At 30.9% G+C, this 22199-nt stretch overlaps 2 protein-coding genes across 3 annotated transcripts in view; one reads left to right on the forward strand and one right to left on the reverse strand.

Moving 5' to 3' along the window:
- The first annotated feature begins 291 nt into the window (after window positions 1–291).
- On the forward strand, window positions 292–2263 carry LOC136976443 (uncharacterized). The gene is made up of 2 exons (XM_067271723.1): window positions 292–518; window positions 812–2263. Exons 1-2 carry the CDS (start codon window positions 332–334, stop codon window positions 1993–1995), a joined length of 1371 nt encoding a protein of 456 aa, XP_067127824.1. The 5' UTR covers window positions 292–331; the 3' UTR covers window positions 1996–2263.
- A 3098-nt stretch (window positions 2264–5361) lies between these two features.
- Window positions 5362–22199, reverse strand: part of LOC136976747 (caskin-2-like) — a 36880-nt gene continuing 20042 nt past the window's right edge. For both annotated transcript variants that reach the window (XM_067272107.1, XM_067272114.1), the window contains 5 exons: window positions 21067–21195; window positions 20767–20993; window positions 19803–20700; window positions 7768–7840; window positions 5362–5938 (listed from right to left, as the gene is read on the reverse strand). In XM_067272107.1, coding sequence (XP_067128208.1) covers window positions 5821–5938; window positions 7768–7840; window positions 19803–20700; window positions 20767–20993; window positions 21067–21195 — 1445 coding nt within the window. In that variant the 3' untranslated portion in view covers window positions 5362–5820. The remainder of the gene's footprint in view (window positions 5939–7767; window positions 7841–19802; window positions 20701–20766; window positions 20994–21066; window positions 21196–22199) is intronic.

The raw sequence follows: 22199 nt of genomic DNA on the forward strand, positions 1-22199 counted from the left end.
TAAAATTATGATTTACATTTATTATATAAAAAATAAAGCAATAATAAAAAAATCAATTTATTATAGATAAATTATCAAATATAAATTATTATTAAAAAATGGGGGTCACAAAAAATTATGAAATATTTGGTGAGCGGCGAGTATAAAAAGGTTAAGAACCACTGCCCTAGACCATCACTGACGCGCAATAGGGGAAAAAAGTGAAATTTACTCCGCACGCGGCGCTAGTATCGATGAGGTCGTAAACAGACTAAGCGATACGTTGTCGGTTGTAAAGTACCATTTGTTTTTTCTTTAAACGAAAATCTAATAAATATTTTAAGTTTCAAAAATGCCAAGTACGTGGTGCTGTGTACCACATTGTTCTAATAGTGGTGGTCACAAGTTTCCAAAAAATCCAGCATTGCGAAAGAAATGGATTCACGCCGTTAAAAGAGCAAATTGGAAACCAACTTCATCCAGTCTCGTGTGTAAAAATCACTTCACACCTGATCAGTATAAGGAAATTAATATCTTTGGTAAGCACATTATTTAAAGAATTATAATAACTGTACAATATTTTTTTCAAGCTATTAGCAATTAAGAAGCTTCAAACACCTCGCTTGAAAAATACTTGATGTTTACATCAAAAGTCTCTGTTTAGTTTTAATATCTAGGCGTGATAAGCCCTAACAGTAGAGGCTAGTTTTGAGCACTTACATAGCATTAATGCTAAGTTAACAAAGGATAAAAAATATATATAGTATCATGGATTTAATTGTTAATTCTTTATGCTAAATGAAAAATAAATAGATTTATTTTACTTTATTAGGAAACATCCCAGCAAAGAGACAACTGAAGGCTGATGCTGTACCAAATGTATTTCTTTGGTCTAAAAAAGAGGCACCTTCGGTTGCGAGCAGACGAGCAAGAAGAGAAAACCGTGAACGCAAAGTTCAAGATAATCATGATGCATGCTATATAATGGATACTGGTACATTAGAAATAGGAGGAGAAGTAATAATAGATGAGGAGGAGGAAAAGGCTACTTGTCTTATTGAAAATAATGTGGCAAGCACTATGGTCTGTGTAACTACACAGACCCATACTTTTGAAGTCCCAATGTCAGTTGAAAGATTTGAGTTTGACAACAATGCTATACATTACTATACTGGGTTAGAGAACTACAATTCTTTCAATTTTGTACTACAAAGTTTGGGACCAGCAGCATACAGCTTAAAATATTACAAGTTTCAGGTTGTAACACTTGCAGTGCCAAACCAGTTGTTCTTGACTTTAATAAAATTAAGATTGAATACAGCAAATTTTGAGTTGAGTAGGATGTTTAGTGTATCTGAAGAAACAGTACGAAACGTTTTCATTACTTGGATCAATTTCATGTATTTACAATGGCAAGAGTTGGATATATGGAGTGAAAGATCTCTTGTTGATACATACATGCCTAGAGATTTTAAAATGAAATTTCCAAATACTAGAGTTATCATTGATTCTCTAGAATGCAAAATAAGCAAACCAAAAAATCCTGTTGCACAGCAGGCTACATGGTCATCATATAAAAATGACAACACATTAAAAGCAGTTGTAGGTTGCACACCAGGTGGTCTAGTAAGTTTTGTTTCAGAAGCCTATGGTGGTTCTGCAAGTGATCGACAGATTGCAGAAAGGTCTTCACTGTGTAAAATAACAGAGGCAAAAGACTGTGTAATGGCTGATAGAGGTTTTAACATTCAGGACTTGCTAATTACTAAAGATGTTGTGGTAAATACACCCACTTTTATGAGAGGAAAAGCACAGCTGAGCAGCAGTTTGTTATCTCGAGACAGAAAAATATCTAGTAAAAGAATACATATTGAACGTATTATAGGAATGGCTCGTACATATAAGATTTTGAGGCAACACATGCATCCGACAGTAACCAAACTTGGCAGTGAAATTATATTTATATGTTTTATGTTATGCAATTTTAGACCATGCATTGTTGGCAGAGATGCTTAATTTGTTTCACTGTTAGTCTAGCTCTATTAATTCTGTATATAATGTTTTTTTCATTCTAGACCCTAGCCTAATTTAAGTTTTCCATTTATAGTATTTTTAAATTTTTGTCTGCTTATAAATTCTAAGATTAAGAATGTATACTAGCATACACAGTAAGGTCTTCATTATGGAACTTCAATTCAAAGTAATATAGTGGTTTTAAAATTTGTACTATAGTTGAATAAATGTTTGTAAATTTGTAAGCAAATAAAAAATTTTAATCTTTAAAACAAAATCTCTTTTTATTATTTAAAAAATTTACCATCTAGAAAAATTTTACATAAACTCAAATTGTAAAATAAAAATAACAATTAGCTCAATTATTTTATAAACTTAATGTTTATAGAACATCTTTTTTAAAAGAGCTGGCTTAAAATGCTCATGGAAAAACATAATTAGTGTTTCAGTCATGTCTGCAATAAATTTATCATCTCTTGGAATGATAAAAACTTTGAAGTCACTTTTTGTGTAAATAAACAGGTGAGCAACTTGTCTATTTGTCACTGCTAATTGACCTTGGATTTGATAAAAATAATCATGATTCCGTTTTAAAGTAATTTTGTCATCAGTACATTCCAAATATGGTACATTTTGCACATTCACAGGAAGTTTAAAACTGGAGTAAGGACATTTAACTTCTAATATTTTATCATCATCCACAAGCCCATCTGGACTTGCAGCTAAGAATGGGTATTTTGGATGAAGAAACATGCCACATTCTTTCACAGGAGTATTTTCAAAAGAAGAATATGCTTCAATTGCTTCTTTTTCATACCTTAAGCCATGAGAAATTGCCTTACTTTTTATTGGCCTACTTGACAGTAACGAGTCACACAATTTTAGTCTGTCTGCTGATTTTAATTTACAAACTTTTCCAAAGTTTGAAGATGTCAAACGCAACAAATGTTCCTTCTTCCAAACTGCACTTTTTCGTTGTAATCGGGTCTCTTTTTCCAAATGTTCTATGTACTCCCTACTTGCTTCAGTTACATGTAAAGCTTTTAAAAACATTTCGGACATTGTGCTTTTGCAATAATCATGATCTGACTCTAAAGCCCTCATGTTTGCTGGTTGCCTTAATTGTAATATCGGTATTGCACAACCACTTTGCATGTTCATTGCCAAATTAATAACAAAGTTTGTATAATCAGAGATTGAACTGCCAGATGGTCTGGGGTCAAATTTCATGTCTTCCAATCGTTTCCTTTTCATTCCTCTCTTCTTAAATAAATGAAATGGAAGCTCACTAGCCTTAATTGGGGAACCTTTATGTTGGCGGGTAGGCTGATGGAATGTTTGCAGAACCTGAGTGCATGTTTTGTGACACTTATAATTGCCTGTTCTTCCGTATTCTTCTATTGCCAATAGTGTTACACATACATGTTTGCAATATGCTTTAGGCCCTTTACCTGCTGTACATTCACATATTGCATTTTCTATATCCCCATCATCTGTAATTACTAAATCTGTATAATATGTGTTCCCCTTGGTTAATTCAGATTTTACATTACCTTTAAAATATGAAAATTTTTTTTCTTTTGTTCCTCTTATTGTTAATAAGAATTCATTAAAATACATCTGCACAGCAGACAGTGGCATTCTTTGATCTGACATCTCCATGTAGGCATCAATTGTATCTATAGTCAAAACTGGTATTTGTAAACTTGGAGAGAGATCCTTATATTCAGATGAATCAGGAAGTTTGAGTTCAGGAGAGCTATCACAGGATATAGAAAAATTATGAGTTTCCTGATTCCTCTCATATGCCAGTAACCTGAAAATTATTGTAAACAAGTTTAATAACTAGTTAACATATGATCACCAATATTTTATTTAGTTTTTTCTGTCTCATTGACAGGAAAGGCAAAAATTATTATTATATATTATATTCTTACCTTAATATATTACATATAATATAAAAATAAACAGTATAAGGTAACTGAACAGTATTGACAAGCACCTAAATATGGCATATATATATAGTGTATGCCAGATTTAGTAAAAGGAAATGGGCAAAAATTCACTTGTACAAAAAGTTTATTGGTGAAGAAATTAGTCTTATTGCATTAAATTATTGAAACAAGTAAGAAGACTTGTGACCAATAAAAAAGACATTTTGATTATATTTATTTTAATTACTCCAAAAATTGTTTTCTCTTGGTAAAAGATTCAGATATATATCTCTTATATTGTCTTAGAACTTCATAGAAAGTAGTTTTGTTTGTGTTGATTGTTGTTCTAAATTACAGTGATAACCTATTGGTACAGTTAACATTTCAGATACTGGTATAAATTGGTTATAATATATCAGGTTCAGTACATGACCATATTCCAAGAGGAAAAAACTTCATTTTAAAGTTTTGACCTTATGTTTTGGTTAGGCAAATGTGAAAAGAATCAATGACAACTTTACTGATCTTTAAATGTTTTTATCGACGAAAAATGTGCATTTTGTGAAATCTTATCCTTAAAACTTTCATATACTGGTAAGTTACCTTATCATGTAATAGTTATAAGGACTTGAAATTATAAATGTAATAATTAACGATAAAAATATAGATGTAGATTATTTTAACTTACCTTTCTATTAAATCGGCTTTTCTACCAGCTAACTTGGCATTGTACTTTTTTAATTCTTCCTTTAATTGTACCGTTGTTAACCTTCCTAAAAAATATTTTCGTTCTTCCATTATTATAAAGTAAGCTATCCTTCGAACGGAACAGCTTGTTTACAACCGTATCGATATGCGCGACACCTATGTCACGTGATCACTTTTCCCCCTATTAACTGATTGCCCCTGGAAGTCGGCTTCTTACAGAAACACAGCTTCCCTGTCATCAAATGTCACGGCACGCCACTGGAAAATGTGTATGTCAGACAATCAGTGCTGCTTTCCTGTAAGCCTAGAAGTTTGACAATGGCATTTGGAATGTTGAGCATGATTCTACTGACTTTCCAAACACCATTGTCAAACTTCTAAGCTTACAGGAAAGTGGTGCCGAACGTCCGACGTACACGTTTTCGTGTTTAAAACTTCGGCCTCAACCTCGCTATTGTCTCATGTGAATACATCATGAGTACATCATGCAATTTCTTAACAATTTTTGAATATATTGATGCTAATGCTCCACGAAATAAAAAGTACATGAATGGCATTCTGCGGCCTCAGAAAGGTTGAGAACCATTGGTTTAAATATTTGTATAAAAATTAAATGGTTTTATTTTCTAGTTTAAATTCTGGTGTTAATCTACTTAATACTTTATGTATATTCTAAACAGGTGTACACAGTTTTAAATACAGTTCTCATTTAAAAATAAAATACTAATTACATTTTAAATCATTTCATTTATTTGCATATTGAAAAGTTCAGTTTTAATAAATTTATTAAACGAAAAAAAATATACAGCAACGTAAAAAATCGTCATGGTGTAGAAATTGAAAACTATCATATTCTACAAAATCTTTCATAGTCACTCTTTTAGTCTTAAGTTTTTTTTTACAAACTCTACACATTTGTTTAATAACAAAAACATGCATAAAGATTATATTGTACTTTATATATATATACAAACACTATTTAAGAATCATTCATTGGCACAGTAGCTTTGTTTTTATACATTCTATGAGATTTATTTAATAACAGGAAAAAAAGTAAAAAACTGTAGTTTATATTTTCATCAAAGAACAATTTCCAAAAATTTGTATAAAGAGAATTTAGTCTTCTAAATATTTTAAAACTTTAAACCTTTTAATATGTGAAAGGTGCAATAACAAGTGTCTCTATTCACTGACCGTCCTTCATTAGTTTCTCATCCTCCAACATGGCGTCCAACTGGTTCGAAAGGTTGGTCAACATGTGCTCTATGTCGTCAATCACATCCTCTGATGTGGTTGCAAGTTTCCTATTAAAAATTAAAATATATGTAATAAATTTTATAATTTATATCCTAATTAGTCATCCAATGTTACTGTACTTTAATATATGAGATAATATATTGTCTATTGTTAACATTTTTTTTATTTGGAAAAATTGAACTAAACAGCTACTACAATTTGAGAAATTACTATGCAAACTGATAATAAATAATTATACATTGATATTGACATCATAAATATATGCAAATCTTATTTTAAATTGAGTTTGCAACTGCATAGAACTATTCTTTCTATTTCTTCTCATTTTGTAGCGATATTAGTCCCAGTCTTTTTATGGGATCACCACTGCTTTTTCTGATTTGCCTTTGTTGTATGGATGGATACACTTCCTGTTTCCAACCTTCTCTCTCTATATGCAGACTTGAGATCAGTCATAGCAACACATTCTGGGTGAAGTTAGATAACAGCATCTGATAATTCTGTATTGTCTCTAACTGGACCATTACTTGATTCATTCATTGCAATCATCTGATGAAAATTAGTGTGCTATTTTATTTTGATTCCTTCTGCTTTGAGGACACTAAAATGGTTTTTTTAATTTTACTCATCATAGGTTTTGACCATGACCAAAATTGATTTCATATCATTGTTTGTTTTTGAACCATATACTGTATAACTCCTACTGAATACTCTTAGTGACAATTATGAAGTTGGCCAGATGATGTGAGCTCATGTCAATTAACCCATTAATCCATTAAAATTTAAAAATGGTGAGGGATGGCCTGACACAGCTAGGATAATTCATGGAAAATTCCTGACGAGCTGCCACATTTGGAAATGCTACACCAGCCAACTTGATGAGCAGGGAGGGGAAAGGTAAATGAGATGAAGAACTTTTTCAAGTTTCCCAAAATTGGCATGCCTCATAAGTGGTTTAATTTCATCATATTCAACACTAAATGACGTTTTGCAAATGATGCAATGAGCTGAACAAATATCATCATAATCACCAGTTAACCAACTTTTGATTTCATTCATTGAAGCCACGTTTTCTTAAACACATGACTGCATGAACATCACAAAAACTTACACCTTTGTAAATCCAGCAATGAATTTAATACAAGAACATTTTCAATCAGTTTCACCAACCTTCTTCAATTACAATGGAGTGAAAAGTAAAAGAACATAAATACAAATTTTAAAAAGTGTAAGTGCAATTATAAAAGAACAAGAATTATTTATTTAATTTAAAAGAACAAGAATTTGAATACAAGGACATTATTTTAAATAAATAAATAACAGCAAGTGCAGGTGAAATTAATAAAAAAATAAAATAAAATAAAAAATAAACAAATAAATATCTGTTAATAAATGTCCACATCTAATATACACATTGTAGGATATCTGGAAAAATTGGAAATTTATAAGGCTCGTAAAAAGTCCAGGTGCATCGACCATACGGATGCCATTTTGGAACCATAGGTAACATTAGCCAATAATTTTATATAATATTTTTTCAATTAAAACATAATTTTAGGTATGTTTAAACTGTTTTGCCAACCACCTGCCTTGAATTAAAATGTTGGTCAAGTCTACCCAATGCCAGCCAATTGGCAACCCTACTACCTAACCTGGACTAATGATTAAACTTAATGACAATTATGTATGCAACTTGTAGAAAGTGTTAATTTGCATTAAACATTTTTAATGAATTAAGAAAAGTGATTTATTCAAAATTGTATGCTTATTTTATTAAGTATACATTTATAAAATAAAATATATAAAAACAAATTATCATATAATTTTTACTGTGAAAGTGATAATGCTATTACTAGTCTCACAAAAAATTATTTACCTAACAAGAGCATATTCTTCACTTTTTTCTTCTGCATTACCATTCCTTCTCTTGGCAGTTACTGTTTTATTTCCTGTAAAATAATAAATATGACATGATTAAACATTTATTAAATCCGAGATTTTAAAACTTTTTATATAGGGCTATAAACTGATAAACTTAAATTCAACTTATTTATTGACATTTTAATCACTTTGATTCTCGTGAATATGATAATATTCATTCAACATTTCATATAATTGGATTTCATTTTGTTTGCCTTTAATCATTTTGAAATTACTGCTTAATTGTTTCCATCTCATTGAGAACACATGTTAGATTTTAATATATTAAATTATAAAGCTAAATAAATGGTTTTTAAAAATATCAGAGAAGTTATAGGTCTCTTCTAAATTTATGATTAAGCAGCATTTCTCTCATAGAAAGTGCATGTTTAAGTATATTTCTATAATTGCATTGTTTAATAATATAACTGGTGTTTAATGGAATATTAATCCAATTGAAATCACTATATTTTATTATTATTAAATACATTACTTCTCCAAGGATCTGAAGAGAAAATGCATCAAAAGTTATGTTTGGGAAATGATCTTGTATGGTTCATAAACATGGATATTGAGAAAAAAAGGGAGAACAAAACTACAGGCTTTTGAAATATGGTACTTGAAAAGAATGCTGAAGGTAGCTTGGACTGAAATATTGTCCAATGAGCAGGTTTTAGAGAGTAGGAGAAACCAGAAGCACTCTTAACATTATAAATAAATGAAAGAATGATGTGATAGAACAGTTATTAAGACATTCAGAATTGATGAAGGTATTGTTTGAATGGAGAGAAAAGTGGTAAGAATACTGGGATGTAGCAAAAGGCAGAACACATTACAGCAAGATTAAGCAACTAGCACTAAATAGAAGTGAATGGCAGACATGATGATGCCCACCAACAGTGGCACTCCTCTCCCCCTCCAGAAACACATATAGTTTGCCTTGGAGACCATTTGGGCACCCCTCTGCGAGTGACGCCCGGTGCATAATACACCCCCTTGCACTCCCCTCACTACGCCACTGCGCATCAATCCTTCAGTTGAGAAGAGGAGAAAAAAATACTTAAAATAAGTTTAAGTTTTCATGACATATTTCTTTTTAAAGAAATGAAAAATTAAAAAATTACTCAGGAAAAGCTTTTTCAAACAATCTCCAAGTATCAGATGATAAAATGATTGATTACATAGACCATCTTTGGAGATTACAATTTTTAGATATTTCTAAACACAAAGTGCAAAAATTCTGTGGAATTCTCAAAATTTTATATACAGTATTTTATTTATTTATTATGGAATAAAAAATATTCTATAGAATATATAGTTGTTGACATACAGCATCTAGAATACTACAGTCCATACAATTCATTTTTGTCCAAATCAAAATTATATGTAATAAATGATAGGAATTGGGATTTGACTCAAACCAAGATCTTTGCAGCAATAGGGCATGAAAGTTAAAGATTCACAACCACATCAGAAATCCTTTACTTAACTATAATATGAATATAAGAATCCAATTTATAGGAACTTCTTTACCATTTGTCAATTAGAAACTTATACTCCAAATTTCAGAAGAGGTTTTTTTTTTTAATATTTATAAATACTTCGAGTTAATTAGATTTCTTTTTTCCAAATATTTCGACAAAGCAACATTGTTTTGTAAATCTAAAATTACACATTGACCTTGTCGTTATAATGATAAATTGCTCACTTTACTGTTTTCCAAATAATTCAATTCTTTTTTCAGAAAAAATACTTCTTAAAAAACAAACACCAAGTTTTGTAATTCAGCTTTATTTAGACGAAGTTTATTGTATATATATATTTTTTTTTTAAGTAATTTCTTCTGAAAATGGAATTAAAACTCTTTCAAAACCATTAAATTGAGTATTTTAATGGCTTTTCAATGACTAAGTTAATGTATAATGTTAGACCTTGAAATAAAGAGTTACATAACATTTAAAAACTTCACTTTTTATGATTAAGAATTTTATAGTATGAAACTGTTTCAATTGTTGACATAAATTGCAAAATTTACTTGAATTTTTTGTATTCTCTTATGTTTATTTAGGTTTACATCAATATAGATTAGTGCATTGTTGAATATCTTACAACAATGCACTAAAGTGTTGAGAGAACTGCTCAATGGTCTTCCAACATTACATTTGAATTTTTAAATCAATTTACAGATCTGTATGAACATTATCATACAATTTTTTCAGACTTGACAATCAAATGTTATTAGAACTTGCATCAGTTACAGTTTCAACAAATGCCAGACTATATTATTAATTTATAAAAGTGATGGAAACTGAAGAATTATAACATATAAATAAAGCATTTGATGACTTTTATTATGATCTAAGGATATCAAAAATAAAGCAGTTTGTAGCTTAATTAAAGCCCATGATAAGTTTTGGATCCTTTTCTAAAGAACTGTGTTTTATATCAAATAACTGAATTTTATTTTAAATTTATAGTAAATCATAGTCATTTACCATATATTGCAGTAAATCGAATATGCTTTAAGTTATACACAATCACCAAGCAATCCAGCCACATATTAACAACAACACATGTTTAATAATGTAGTTCAAAACATTTATATGTTATTAAACTTGCATTATTGATAATTTGTGCTGGAGTGTTTGGTAATTAAGTACAACTTATCAAACGGTGATACTTTCAACTTCTGGTATTTGCTGGCGTGGCTTTATTAAGCCTTGTTATTTATTTTTCTTTTCTTTATTTTCCTTATACCATCTTCCTGCAGTAAAACTGTACTTCCGGCTTCTGTTTACCTAACCACGCTGTAGTTAGTTGACCCATGTGGTCTGAACTGTAATAAAACAAAAGGGGGTGACACCCGATCGGTCAAGGGGTTACCGGCCAAGGAGGGAGGGATATTCGAACAGAACAAAGGGAGACACTTTCAGGGAGAGAGGAAAGCAGGACAGAGGATACGTGAGGATGAGTACGTAAAGAAGAAAATTATTAAGAAACGAATCCGAGGTTTTTTTTTATTATTATTGCCAGTCACCCCTTTGAACTTTTCATTCTGTACAATTCCTGTATAATTCTACGACTCTTATATCTTACTCTAAATTTTGGGCCCGATATTAGTATAATTTAGTTAAGTTAAACCTAGCTATAGTAAGCTCTTTGTTTGTCGGTACTTGGGAACCTGTCAGTTGTATTGTAAAGACCGATCCCAGTTAATTTGTATATCATAGTTTGTAAGCGTGAATATTTGTATATTCAGGATTTGGAATAATTTTTGAAACCATTAAAATTTTAAATTTATCCATTATCAACGCCGAGCAATTCTCCAGATTCTGTTATTTATTACTCAACTACATTGGAAATTGGCAATCAGGGACAGAAGTCAAATTTTTTAAATTTAAATTTAGATTAAACAAAAAAAAAAAAAAAAAAAAAAAAAAGACAGTTTTGTCTCAAACATTTTTTTATGAAAATGCATCCAATGACCACAAAATAATCTTGAAAGTTTGATGAACTCTTCTTGGCAAAATCTTATTACAAGCCATTTCATTGTGCTATTTTTCAGCTGTCTGAATATCCACTGTCAACAAATGTAAACACATTACACTTTTGTTTACATTTTCAGTTATGCACCCATTAAAGATGCCATAGCGACGTCCTATTCAAATTGTTGAGACTTGATGTCAGAACCTCTAATACACACTTCTTTAGTTAACAAAAACTTTTATGTAAACAAAAAGGAACATTACAACTTCACACGTCTGAAGAAGAAAAAAAAGGTGGGAAGAGAAGAACAAAAAGAAGTAGGGGGAGTTCACAGCAAAAAAAAAAAATGATCAGTGTTGCCACTAATCAACAGATCATGAAAATGTTAATATTTTCCTTATTTTTCAACACAAATGAAGAAGTATATGACTTAACGTACATTTGCTGCAGTTGAAAGATTATGCTGTGAGAGTTATTCTGACTGGACTCCCCACTCGTGGAATGTTTTTTATTCATGCTTGGCTAATCAAATCAGAAATGAAGGTGTCATTCAACTTCATCATAAGACACAGATAGATCTGTCATCGTTACAGATTTTTATTATGTTTTTCCTACACTGATGATATGTTAAATTTTGTAACAAGATATTTTGTTATTTTGACAGTACCATTTTTTTTCATGTATCACACTTTCAAGATCATTCATTTTATAGCTGATGGAGGTATTTTCAGAGAAAATGTTTGAGACAATTTTGTCCTATCTTTTTTTTTTAGTTTAATTCAATCTAAATTAAAAAATAATATTACGTTCCATTTTAAAAAATTTGACTTCTAGCCTGGATAGCCTATTTCCAGTCAGCACCAAACAGTGAAAATATCTCTCTCTCTCTGCGTGCCATATCAGAAATCCTGACATCGGTGAGCACCTGGTGCAGGTTAATAAGTGGTTAGTTAAGGCGCCAAGGTGTATCCTGGGGAAAGTTACAACCAGAGTGGTTTCTCGTTACCTTCTCTGATGAGTGATGTCACGCGAGGGGAAATACCTTCCGGGAGGTCTTGTAAGGGAAACTGGCCCCTATTCAGGTGTTACAAACGTGGAGAAAACCCGAAAAACTTCACGTGGCAAGCCGAGAATGCGACCGAACTACCAGTGTTTAGCGACAGAACTGTTCAGCCACTGGTGGGTGCAAAAATATCACCATTCAAAAAAACACCCAAACCAGTTGTAAAAGTTCAATATAAGTATTAACAATTAATATATAATAATTTGTTCTAAAGATAGGCTATTACAATATTATCTTGTAATATTAATAACAGCAATAATTCTTAAATTAAATTTAATTCAAAGATCATTATAACAACAATTGCTGAAAAACTAATCAAAAATTAATGGCAACAACAGATTATTATTTGGATTCTATACAAAACCTTAACATTCCAAAACTATTTTTACTTATAGCATTGGCCTACATATACCAGTGAATAGATTAAGATCTGTTATTGTCCTGTATTATTTAAAATAATATGCTTGAATGATTCTAGTTGCTTGTTCATAAGTTGCGCAATCCACAAACTGATTATTTTGCTCTCTATAATATAAATGAATCATAATTTAGATCACAAAGTGATATATTATTGAGTATAAAATAATTACATTTTTGAATTGAAAATTTAAATAATTTAATTATAAAACTTTCTCCTGTTATAACTCTTTAGTACAAATGTAAAATATATTAGGAAGAATAACCACATTTTTTCATGAAATCTGAAGATAAATGTAACCAAATTATTTGAATTTATTTCTGAATATAAAATTGGGTCATCTTATCATTACAGCAATATTTAGATGTTTTTATACATATCATAATGTAAGAATATTTATTAAATAATATTCCTGGTGTAAGGAATAAACAAGAAATTTATCTATGCACTCCTTATATATCTAGAGATTTAAAATTTGCATAATATTAAATTGCGCAATGCTGTGTAAATTAAAGCAAACAGCATAAAACATCACTCGATTTTTCTGAAATAAAACAATAAATTAACCATTCTGAAACAAGGCTTAAATATTGTACAAATTAAGACAATGGCAAATAGTGTTACTGTTATTGTAAGTATTTTAACAATAATAAATTTTCAATTTAATTAATAATTTTAGAAATGTTTAGAAAATTGATTCAGAGTGGGATCAAAATGTAAAATTCTGCAAGATGTACATATTCGTTATTGTTATACCATATGGATCCCAGCAAAATCATATTCTTCTAAACATACAGACAGGGATGTTGAGAGGACAAGATGGAGTATTTGCTTCCTGCTTGGGATCCAAACAGGACAGGAGAAAACTTAGGAGCCCATAGCAGTTCCAATTTGTATAAATTAATTTTGTGTTTACTAACAAACAATAAAATATTTAAAACTACTTTGTATTAATTAATTATGCTTTTTTATTTTTTATTAATAAAAAAGCATATAAAAAGTAACTGCCAAAAAAGTTACTGCTCAAAAAATGTGAATAACTAAGTCACTTTTTTGAGCAGCAAGAACTTTTTAATAATAATCATTTTCAGTCTTATTAAAACACCATCTTCAGGTTTACAAACATTCCATTGAACATTGTAAATCTAATGGTTTAGAATGCAAGAAAATTAAACGTAAGTTTTAGGAATGCCAAACATTTTAAATTGTAACCCAAAGAAACATTCTACATATTTCATTTATTGGAAAACAGCTGCAAAAAGACCCCACTCTATCCTGGACCTCATACATGCTCTTGACAGCCCAACCCACAGATACAGTTATATTTAATTTAGAATTATCACAAAATTTCACATGCTATCTTCTAGTTTGATATCCCTGAAAAATATAGTGATATTTCATTGTGTTTGGAGCTGAATTGATTAGCATATTTGAAATGAATGAAATATTAAGATGCCACAAGATATTAAAAATTCAATTAATTCTTTGAGAGTAAGATATTATGTTGGCATATCCAATTCCATTTGAGAATGGCATTCACTTGTTAAAGACTAAAATCAATAGAGTCATTAAAATTCAGAATAAATTTTCACACTACAAAGATGAATATGTAAAAGCTATTAAACTGTTTTCAGTAGATTTACTCAACTAGACAAAGTAATGAGACATTGGCTCCAACAGCTTAGCGAAGACAGAGAAAACCCTTCCTTTGTACAAACCTTCTTCAGAGTGATGGTAGATTTTCTAATTTAGTCTAGTGTCCTCTGTGTAAAAAGGTTACAAATGCATTATATAATTTTTCAGAAATGTAATTTGACAAGGTTAAATGTGCATAGTTGTAATGTTTTTAAACCGTAATAAGGAAAAAATGTTTAATAAAAGTAACTATTTAAATTCAAAAGTAGGAAAACTATAAAAATCTAACTTAAAGTCAGCAAGTAACTGTATAAATAAGCAAATTTTAAATATGGATATAGAACAAGCACAAAACATTTTTAGCTTCTTGTAAAAAATGAAATTTGGTTGTAACATTTTCAGAAGGAGCCCTTCAATTGCTAGATGTGATTATAAAGAGTTTGTTTAATAAAGGAGATATATATTTAAATTTATTTGTTATTTGTATTGTTACATGCTTCTTAGACTTCCTGCTTTATACGTTTTATAACCTTTTTCTTTTATGACTGGTATAAATTTTCTGTTATGATCACATGAAACATGGTATTTAAATACTGTACTTTTTTTATTGGCCATTTCAATGTAGTATTATATAGTTTAAAGTCCATTTCCATGAATAACAGCTCAATTTATGATGGCTCATTTAACAACAATAGTTTTTTTTACAAACTAATTTGATTGTAAAAATGGGAGTTTACTGTATTTTATTACATGAAAATAACTCATTACAATACTCACTAAATATATATCTCTTCTAGAATAATGAAAAACAAGCTCAAGATACATGTTAATTCTATATAACATATATAACAAGTATGCGAAAAGAAATATGTTTGTCAAGAACCTTGACTATTATTTTGTCATACTTGAAGTGACATTTTTCTCTTTATTAATGTAATTAAGTAAGATTTTTTTCATTGACAGACTAAAAACAATTCTAAAAACAATTCATTAAATATTTACTACTTTTATATTTAAAAAAAAGAAGCATTTAAAATTTACTTATTAACATAATTCATTTATAGCAAATTTCTAATTCTGAACATATGTAACTTTTCAATTAGTTATAAAAATGAGTATATTCCACCATGCATCAGCCATAACCATTGGCCAATGGTTTAATAAACTTTTATTGGAACATCTGGCAACTTAGCAAGATGGCAGAAACAAATGGCACTACATTGGCATTTGGAGACTAATTTTATCAAAATAACTTTCAGTTATTTTGGATGAGTAGTAAAACTGGTGATAATAATAGAACCGTGGAGGCAGCCGTATCCACAGCCCAAAGAGTGCGATGTGAATTTGTCACTGCACTGATGAACTCATCAATGAATATCAGAATGCATTTTAGTACATTGAGGTTCACTGATGCACTGTTTGATGCATACTAGAATGCATCCAATTATAATATATTTTTTTAAACAATTAATCAAAATCTACAAGAAACGTTTATAATAATATAGTATAAATTTAACCTGAATTTATTTTATATATATTTATCAAAAACAAAATATTATTAAATTTTAAATTGTTTTAAACTTTTTTAACTATTCATTTAACAATGTTTATTTTGGAGACTTCATAAATAAATACATGATAAACCATTTGGGACATTAAGCAACAGAGTTTACACTTAATTTAATTATATTTAAATATGATTTTCAAACTGGACAAATAACAACTGTAAAGCAAAGCTTTAAAAATCCAATAACATTTATTACGAATGAATATTTTTGAGCATCATCACATTCTAGGGTTAATGTTACCTATGGTAGCGAACATGGTGGCTTGTCTCTGAAACAGTGGGGATGCACGTTCTAACCTAACCTAATCTATTCTAATAAATTACCATAATTATTGCCAACCAAATTATTAGAATAGATTAGGTTAGATTAGCACATGCATCCTCACTGTTTCAGAGACGAGCCGCCATGTTTGCTACCATAGGTAACATTAACCCATTCTAGAATGGAGCAAAATAATAAAATATCATCTAAAACTTAACTTTTAATCAAATGATAGAGTCTGATTAACTATGAGCTAGAACTTGGCTAATAAGTTACATAGATATTATGTAATTTAGAGTAAATGCAATCAATTACATTACAACCTTGTATTAAATTTAATAATTTGTTTAAATTTATTTCTCTATTCTGGAAGAAAAGATTGATCCAGAGCAGAACTTAAATGTACACTTCTGTTCACTGTGCAGGTGAGTTACCAATTGTGTTATACAGACCTGAGCCTTGTTCATAGTATCACAGAATTCTTGCTAAGTCTAGTTATGTTGTGATGCTGAACTTGTTTCTAAATACTACTTGACTCTTCCCACTGCTAGGATTCAAAGTAGTTTAGTCAGCTTATTTTGTCTATGTTACTTCTGCTAGTGATGTCATCATTTTTGTCTCAACATATGATTTGCAAGATGGCTGCTTATGCTGGACTAAATATATCTTATAATGGTCATAAAATTACGGTAAAATTATGATTATGTCATTTACCATTTTTACAGATAATCAGTCTAACTTGCTAACTCAGCATACCATTCAAGGATACTCAGAATGTTTCTTAGCTCTGTCCTTCTGGTCAATTAGATATTTTACTTAGCATTCTATGTAGTGTTGCCACCAGGCCGGTTTTCATCCAGACAAGCTGGTTTTTAAATTCATGGTCCAGATTGATTATTAATTTATCTGGATTTTGTAGAAATTGCGAAATTATGATAAAATACTCGCAAATATTTTTATATATTTGTTTTATTTTAATGGTTAAAACACTTTAACTTCACACCCTCACCCAAACTTATCCCTAGGCTAAGAGTGACATAAAATGTACTTTTAAAATTTTAACTTGCAAATATCTCTGGCAAATATTTTGAGGTTAGCTGATTGGGTGGAAAGATCGTCATGGCAGTCGAGTGGCCAAAACAATCGTATGGGTGCAGAAAGACTCACCGAGACAGGTTTACCATTTAAAACCGTTTAATAAACATAAAAATGGTGCTTACAACAGCTCTATTAATTTGGCGTAAGGCCAAACCAAAGGGTGGACCCATCGTACAAAAGTTCAATAGTCCAGTCGATCATTTGCATGTCCAGTGAAAGTGATGTGGAGAGCGTCGGCCCTGGGGCGTACAGCACAACTTGAAGCATTGATGTTCGACAGTGAGGTGTACCTGGGCGCAAATTGTCCTGAGCAGAGGTCAAAGACAAATCCGAAACGTTGACCCAGTTTTCGTTGTTAAACCTTAGCAAGAAACTGGTAGCGAAGCACTCTGAACCAAAGACTAAGAACTCCGAATGTCCTTGAAATGCATGGTTTTATAAGATTTTCATCCAAAGTTGCCTCTCAATTGGTCTCTCATTGTCACCTGGTGACAATTCGAAACCCGATGGAGGGCGCTGGAGAGGTCAATGTTGCGACTAAATACGACTCCTCTCCAGCCGCGTTTCCTCTACTTTGGTCTTTTCTATTGTTTTACATATTTTACTAAAAAACTTCCATTGTTCAATCGAGATATTCAATTCCTCCTATTTGTGTCTGAAAAGGAGATCTTTAAATTCTCGATTGCTACCCCCATTTGGACCTCCCGGTAGACCCCCGTTCGGGTCTTCACAATATTAAGTATGTTCCAACACAAGTCCCTAACTGGTTCAAAACTGGCATGCGCATTATTCAGTTCTTGGCTGTAAAATGATATTGCACATGCCTCGTACAACTTTCAAGTTTAAACCAGTCAGGAACTTTTGTTGGAACAAACCTATTCATCTTTCTTGGTTCAAAGTTAAGCAGAACAGGAGCACGCACAAAGGAGATTAAGCGAAGATTAACCTTGGGCTGCACCGCTCTAACCAAGATGGACAACATCTGGAAAAGCCGAGACATCACAATATCTACCAAGGCCAGACTGGTCCAGGCAATTGTGTTCCCAATCACAACCTATGGTTGTGAAAGCTGGACAGTAAGAAAAAGTGATAGAAGAAGGATAGATCCATTCAAACTTTGGTGTTGGCGGCGGATCCTCAGAATCCTGTGGACAGACAGCACAACTAATAAAGAAGTCCTAGAGAAAATTCAACCACAAATTTCCTTGGAGGCAATGATTGCATGCTTGAGGTTAAAGTTTTTTTTTGGTCACACCATTTGTGCTGACTCTCTGGAAAAACAGATCATGCTGGGAATGATAGAGGGACATAGGAAAAGAGGAAGGCAACATACCAGGTGGATGGATAATATCAAAGCAGATACCAGCCTGGAACTCAAATACCTGAAAGATTGGGCACTACACAGAACTCGCTGAAGGAAACTCGTCTATGAAGTCACCAATAGTCGTACACGACTCAATGGTTGAAGAAGAAGAAGAATTCTAGTGCTAGTGACTAACAAGTAAGTCTGTAGTGAGCAAGTCTGGTGTATGGATGGTTAAAGCAGTTAATTAAGGCATCAATCTACTGCTCTGGAGGACTTAGGATTGAATCTGGGCAGTCAAAAAATCCCAAGAATTTTTTCTTAGGTAATTTATCCTAGATGTGTTGGATTCTATACCTCACCATCCACCCATCCAATTGCGGATCTGAAAAAAATTTCATTTGTGCCCACAGGGTAAAAAAACATGCAAGTCCACATATTTAAAACTTCACAGTCACACAAATATGCTAAGAGAGATCCTTAATTCACTTTTATTAGTGAATTCACTCTACTTTTATCATTTTTAACATTATTTTAATGCTAAAATAACAATATTAATATAATGAAAATGAACTAATTGGTCTAATATATATTGTTTATAGTACTAAAATGGTTAAATGATGATTATACATAATTTCACAAAATAAAATAAAGGAAAATAAACATAAAAGAAAAAAAATATCAAATTTAAAATTAAACTTCCATTTATATATTACATCAGAATTTCATTTATAAAAAAGTACTATAAAAATACTTTATGAATTCCTTTTCAAAGTAATATAAAAATTCGGTTAATGTTACCTTAGGTAGCCAAGATGGCGACTAGTCTCTAATTCTAGCAAGGAAACAGTGGGGATGCATGTGCTAATCTAACCTAACCTATTCTAATAATTTGGTTGCTAATAATTATGGTAATTATTAGAATAGGTTAGGTTAGGTTAGAACGTGCGTCCCACTGTTTCCTTGCTGGAATTAGAGACTAGCCACCATCTTGGCTACCTAAGGTAACATTAACTAAAAATTCTATTTAGTTACTATAAATAAATGATATATTTATATATATATATATATTATGTTCATATTAAAAATATAAGATTAATTTGCACTCCTTGTTTGATTTCGGTAACACAAGTAAATAAATATAAAAATTATTGCTTACCTTGAATAGTCAAAGTAGTTTTACGAATTATTGATGGCGATGGAGATTTAGTTTCCGACACTTGAGGTTTGTTTATTTTCTGTTTAATCGTGCTCACATTTTCATTTGCAAAAGGTAGGGTATTAGATTCTGAACTGGAAACAGTGGAATCTAAAGAATGTTTTCTCCTTTGTTTAAACATGGCATTTGAAAATAATTCTGGAACTTCCTTTTGTTCACTATCATTATAACTATTTGTTGATACTGATGGTTTTGTATCTACTTCTATTACTGGTAATGGAGGAGGAGGGGGTGGAAATTCTTCAGAATTTCCTTGAACTGCTCTTATCTGATTTGAATTTGATGATACTTCATTATTTTTTGCTATATTAAAGTGAGATGCTAATCCTTTAACACATGTAGCAAATGCTTCGTCTTTCATTGCTTCTATGGTGCGTTCGACAGAAGAATCGCTTTTTATAGAGTTGCTTCGCTTCGGAGGTGGAGGTGGCGTTTTTTTATATTTCAACGTTCCAAAATTTGTAGACAAAATATTGGCTTGCTGAGAACTTTCTACAGAAATTTGATCTGTCTTTTGTCCATTATATTTCAAATTTTTCACAGTTTCCAAATCGTTGATTTGATTATTTTGGCGAGATTTAGCAATAATTTTAGCTACTGGTCGCGGTTTCACCAGTCCTTTTGGCCTCTGTAATGTTGCTGTTCCATCAGATTCATATAAATAGCAATGTTCTCCATGAGTGCTTAATTCGCTATCTGTATCATAACCATGATGTCTCCATGCACTAATAGTATCATACCAACTATCAGAATTATTTATATAATGATGATGGGATGATGGTATTGAATCACCTTTATCAAGATTTTCTAATGAATGCCTTCGATTTGGAGACTGCACCTAAGTAATATCAATAATTATTAATTAACTGGTTAATTACTTATGAAATAATTCATACATTTTTACCTGAATATCCACCATTTGGGGTTCAAAGTTGTTTACTGCATTCACAGGTGAGAAAGAATCTCCATTTCCAGGCCATCTGAAGCTCTCTCCTTTCATTGGAGAATATTGAAATGTTTTAAGTTCTGGAAAAGTTGAAATTTCAGCAGATGGAGAAGTTTTAACTTTAACAGTAGTGATGGCTATTTCTTGACCATGACATTGTACAGCAGGAAGTGGATTCATGGGACCTAAAATATAATTAATTATTAATATTTGTAAATGAAAAATTTAACAGACTATAAACAACATCACGAGACATACCAAGTGTTTGCGGACGGGGTAATGTCCCTCTGCCGATATATTCGGGGACAGGATTTAAATTCGGTTTTCGTATCCCACTGTTTATATCTTGAATTCTTTTAATGGCAAGCATAATTTTTTTCTGATGACCTAATAAAATTGTGAAAATAAGTAATTCAATCTAATCTATATATATCAATATTCTTCTAAAACTGATTAATAAATGACATTTACAAGTTAGTCTTCTGAAAATGAAATTAGATTATCAAACAGAAAAGAAATTTTTGTTTTATAATCTAATTTTAGTCAACTAAATGATTACTTTCTAATCAATTTAGACATTTTTATAATCCGTATTTGTGTGTCTGCATAAATAGATGAAGGAGAAAGGATTTCAGAAAAAAGAGTGAAACAATAAAATATAAAATAAAGTATAACAGATAATGATAATATTCAAATAAAATTTTCTAATCTTAAAATTCTCCCAACAGAGTGATGAAAATCCACCAAAAACAAATGCTTTCAGTCTATATCTACGACCTACTTCAGGTTACAATTTTTGCAGAAATGGAATGCCACGGGCTTCAAAGGTTGTAAGGTTCCAGAGAACATAGTTTGAGTACCACTGATTTATTTCAACATTTATTTATTTATAAAGGTAGTGCCAAGTTTTATAACCTTTTATAGTAAAATTATGATGTAATGTTTTACCATAAAAGGTTATGAATATGAAAGGTAATAAAGAACAGTATGTGGGATATCTGTATGTAATGTAAAGAATTATAAAAAGGTGATTAATGTTACCTATGGTTCCAAGATGGCGGCTCGTCTGATTCCAGCAAGGAAACAGTGGGGACGCACGTTCTGACTTAACCTAACCTATTCTAATAATTTTTTTGGTAATAATTATGGTAATTTATTAGGATAGCTTAGGTTAGATTAGAATGTGCGTCCCCACTGTTTCCCTTCTTCTATTTGCTGGAATCAGAGACGAGCGGCCATGTTGGAACCATAGGTAACATTAACCAAGGTTATAAAACTTGGCATTATCTCTGTAAATAAATAAATCAATTCTAATTTCAGGAAGTCAACCTTTCATTAAATAAAAGAAACATTTTCAGTCAGAATCTAACCGACCTCCTCAGCTTTAAATT

Source organism: Centruroides vittatus, unplaced genomic scaffold (assembly GCF_030686945.1).
Source record: "Centruroides vittatus isolate TY-2023 unplaced genomic scaffold, ASM3068694v2 contig_1112, whole genome shotgun sequence".
NCBI lineage: Eukaryota > Metazoa > Arthropoda > Arachnida > Scorpiones > Buthidae > Centruroides > Centruroides vittatus.

What these genes read in the sequence shown, in the direction of transcription:
- LOC136976443 (XM_067271723.1), top strand. Translation starts at nt 332, where the DNA reads ATGCCAAGTACGTGGTGCTGTGTACCACATTGTTCTAATAGTGGTGGT. An exon ending in TAAGGAAATTAATATCTTTG is followed by an intron (nt 519 to 811) that starts GTAAGCACATTA and finishes TTACTTTATTAG; the next exon opens with GAAACATCCCAGCAAAGAGA.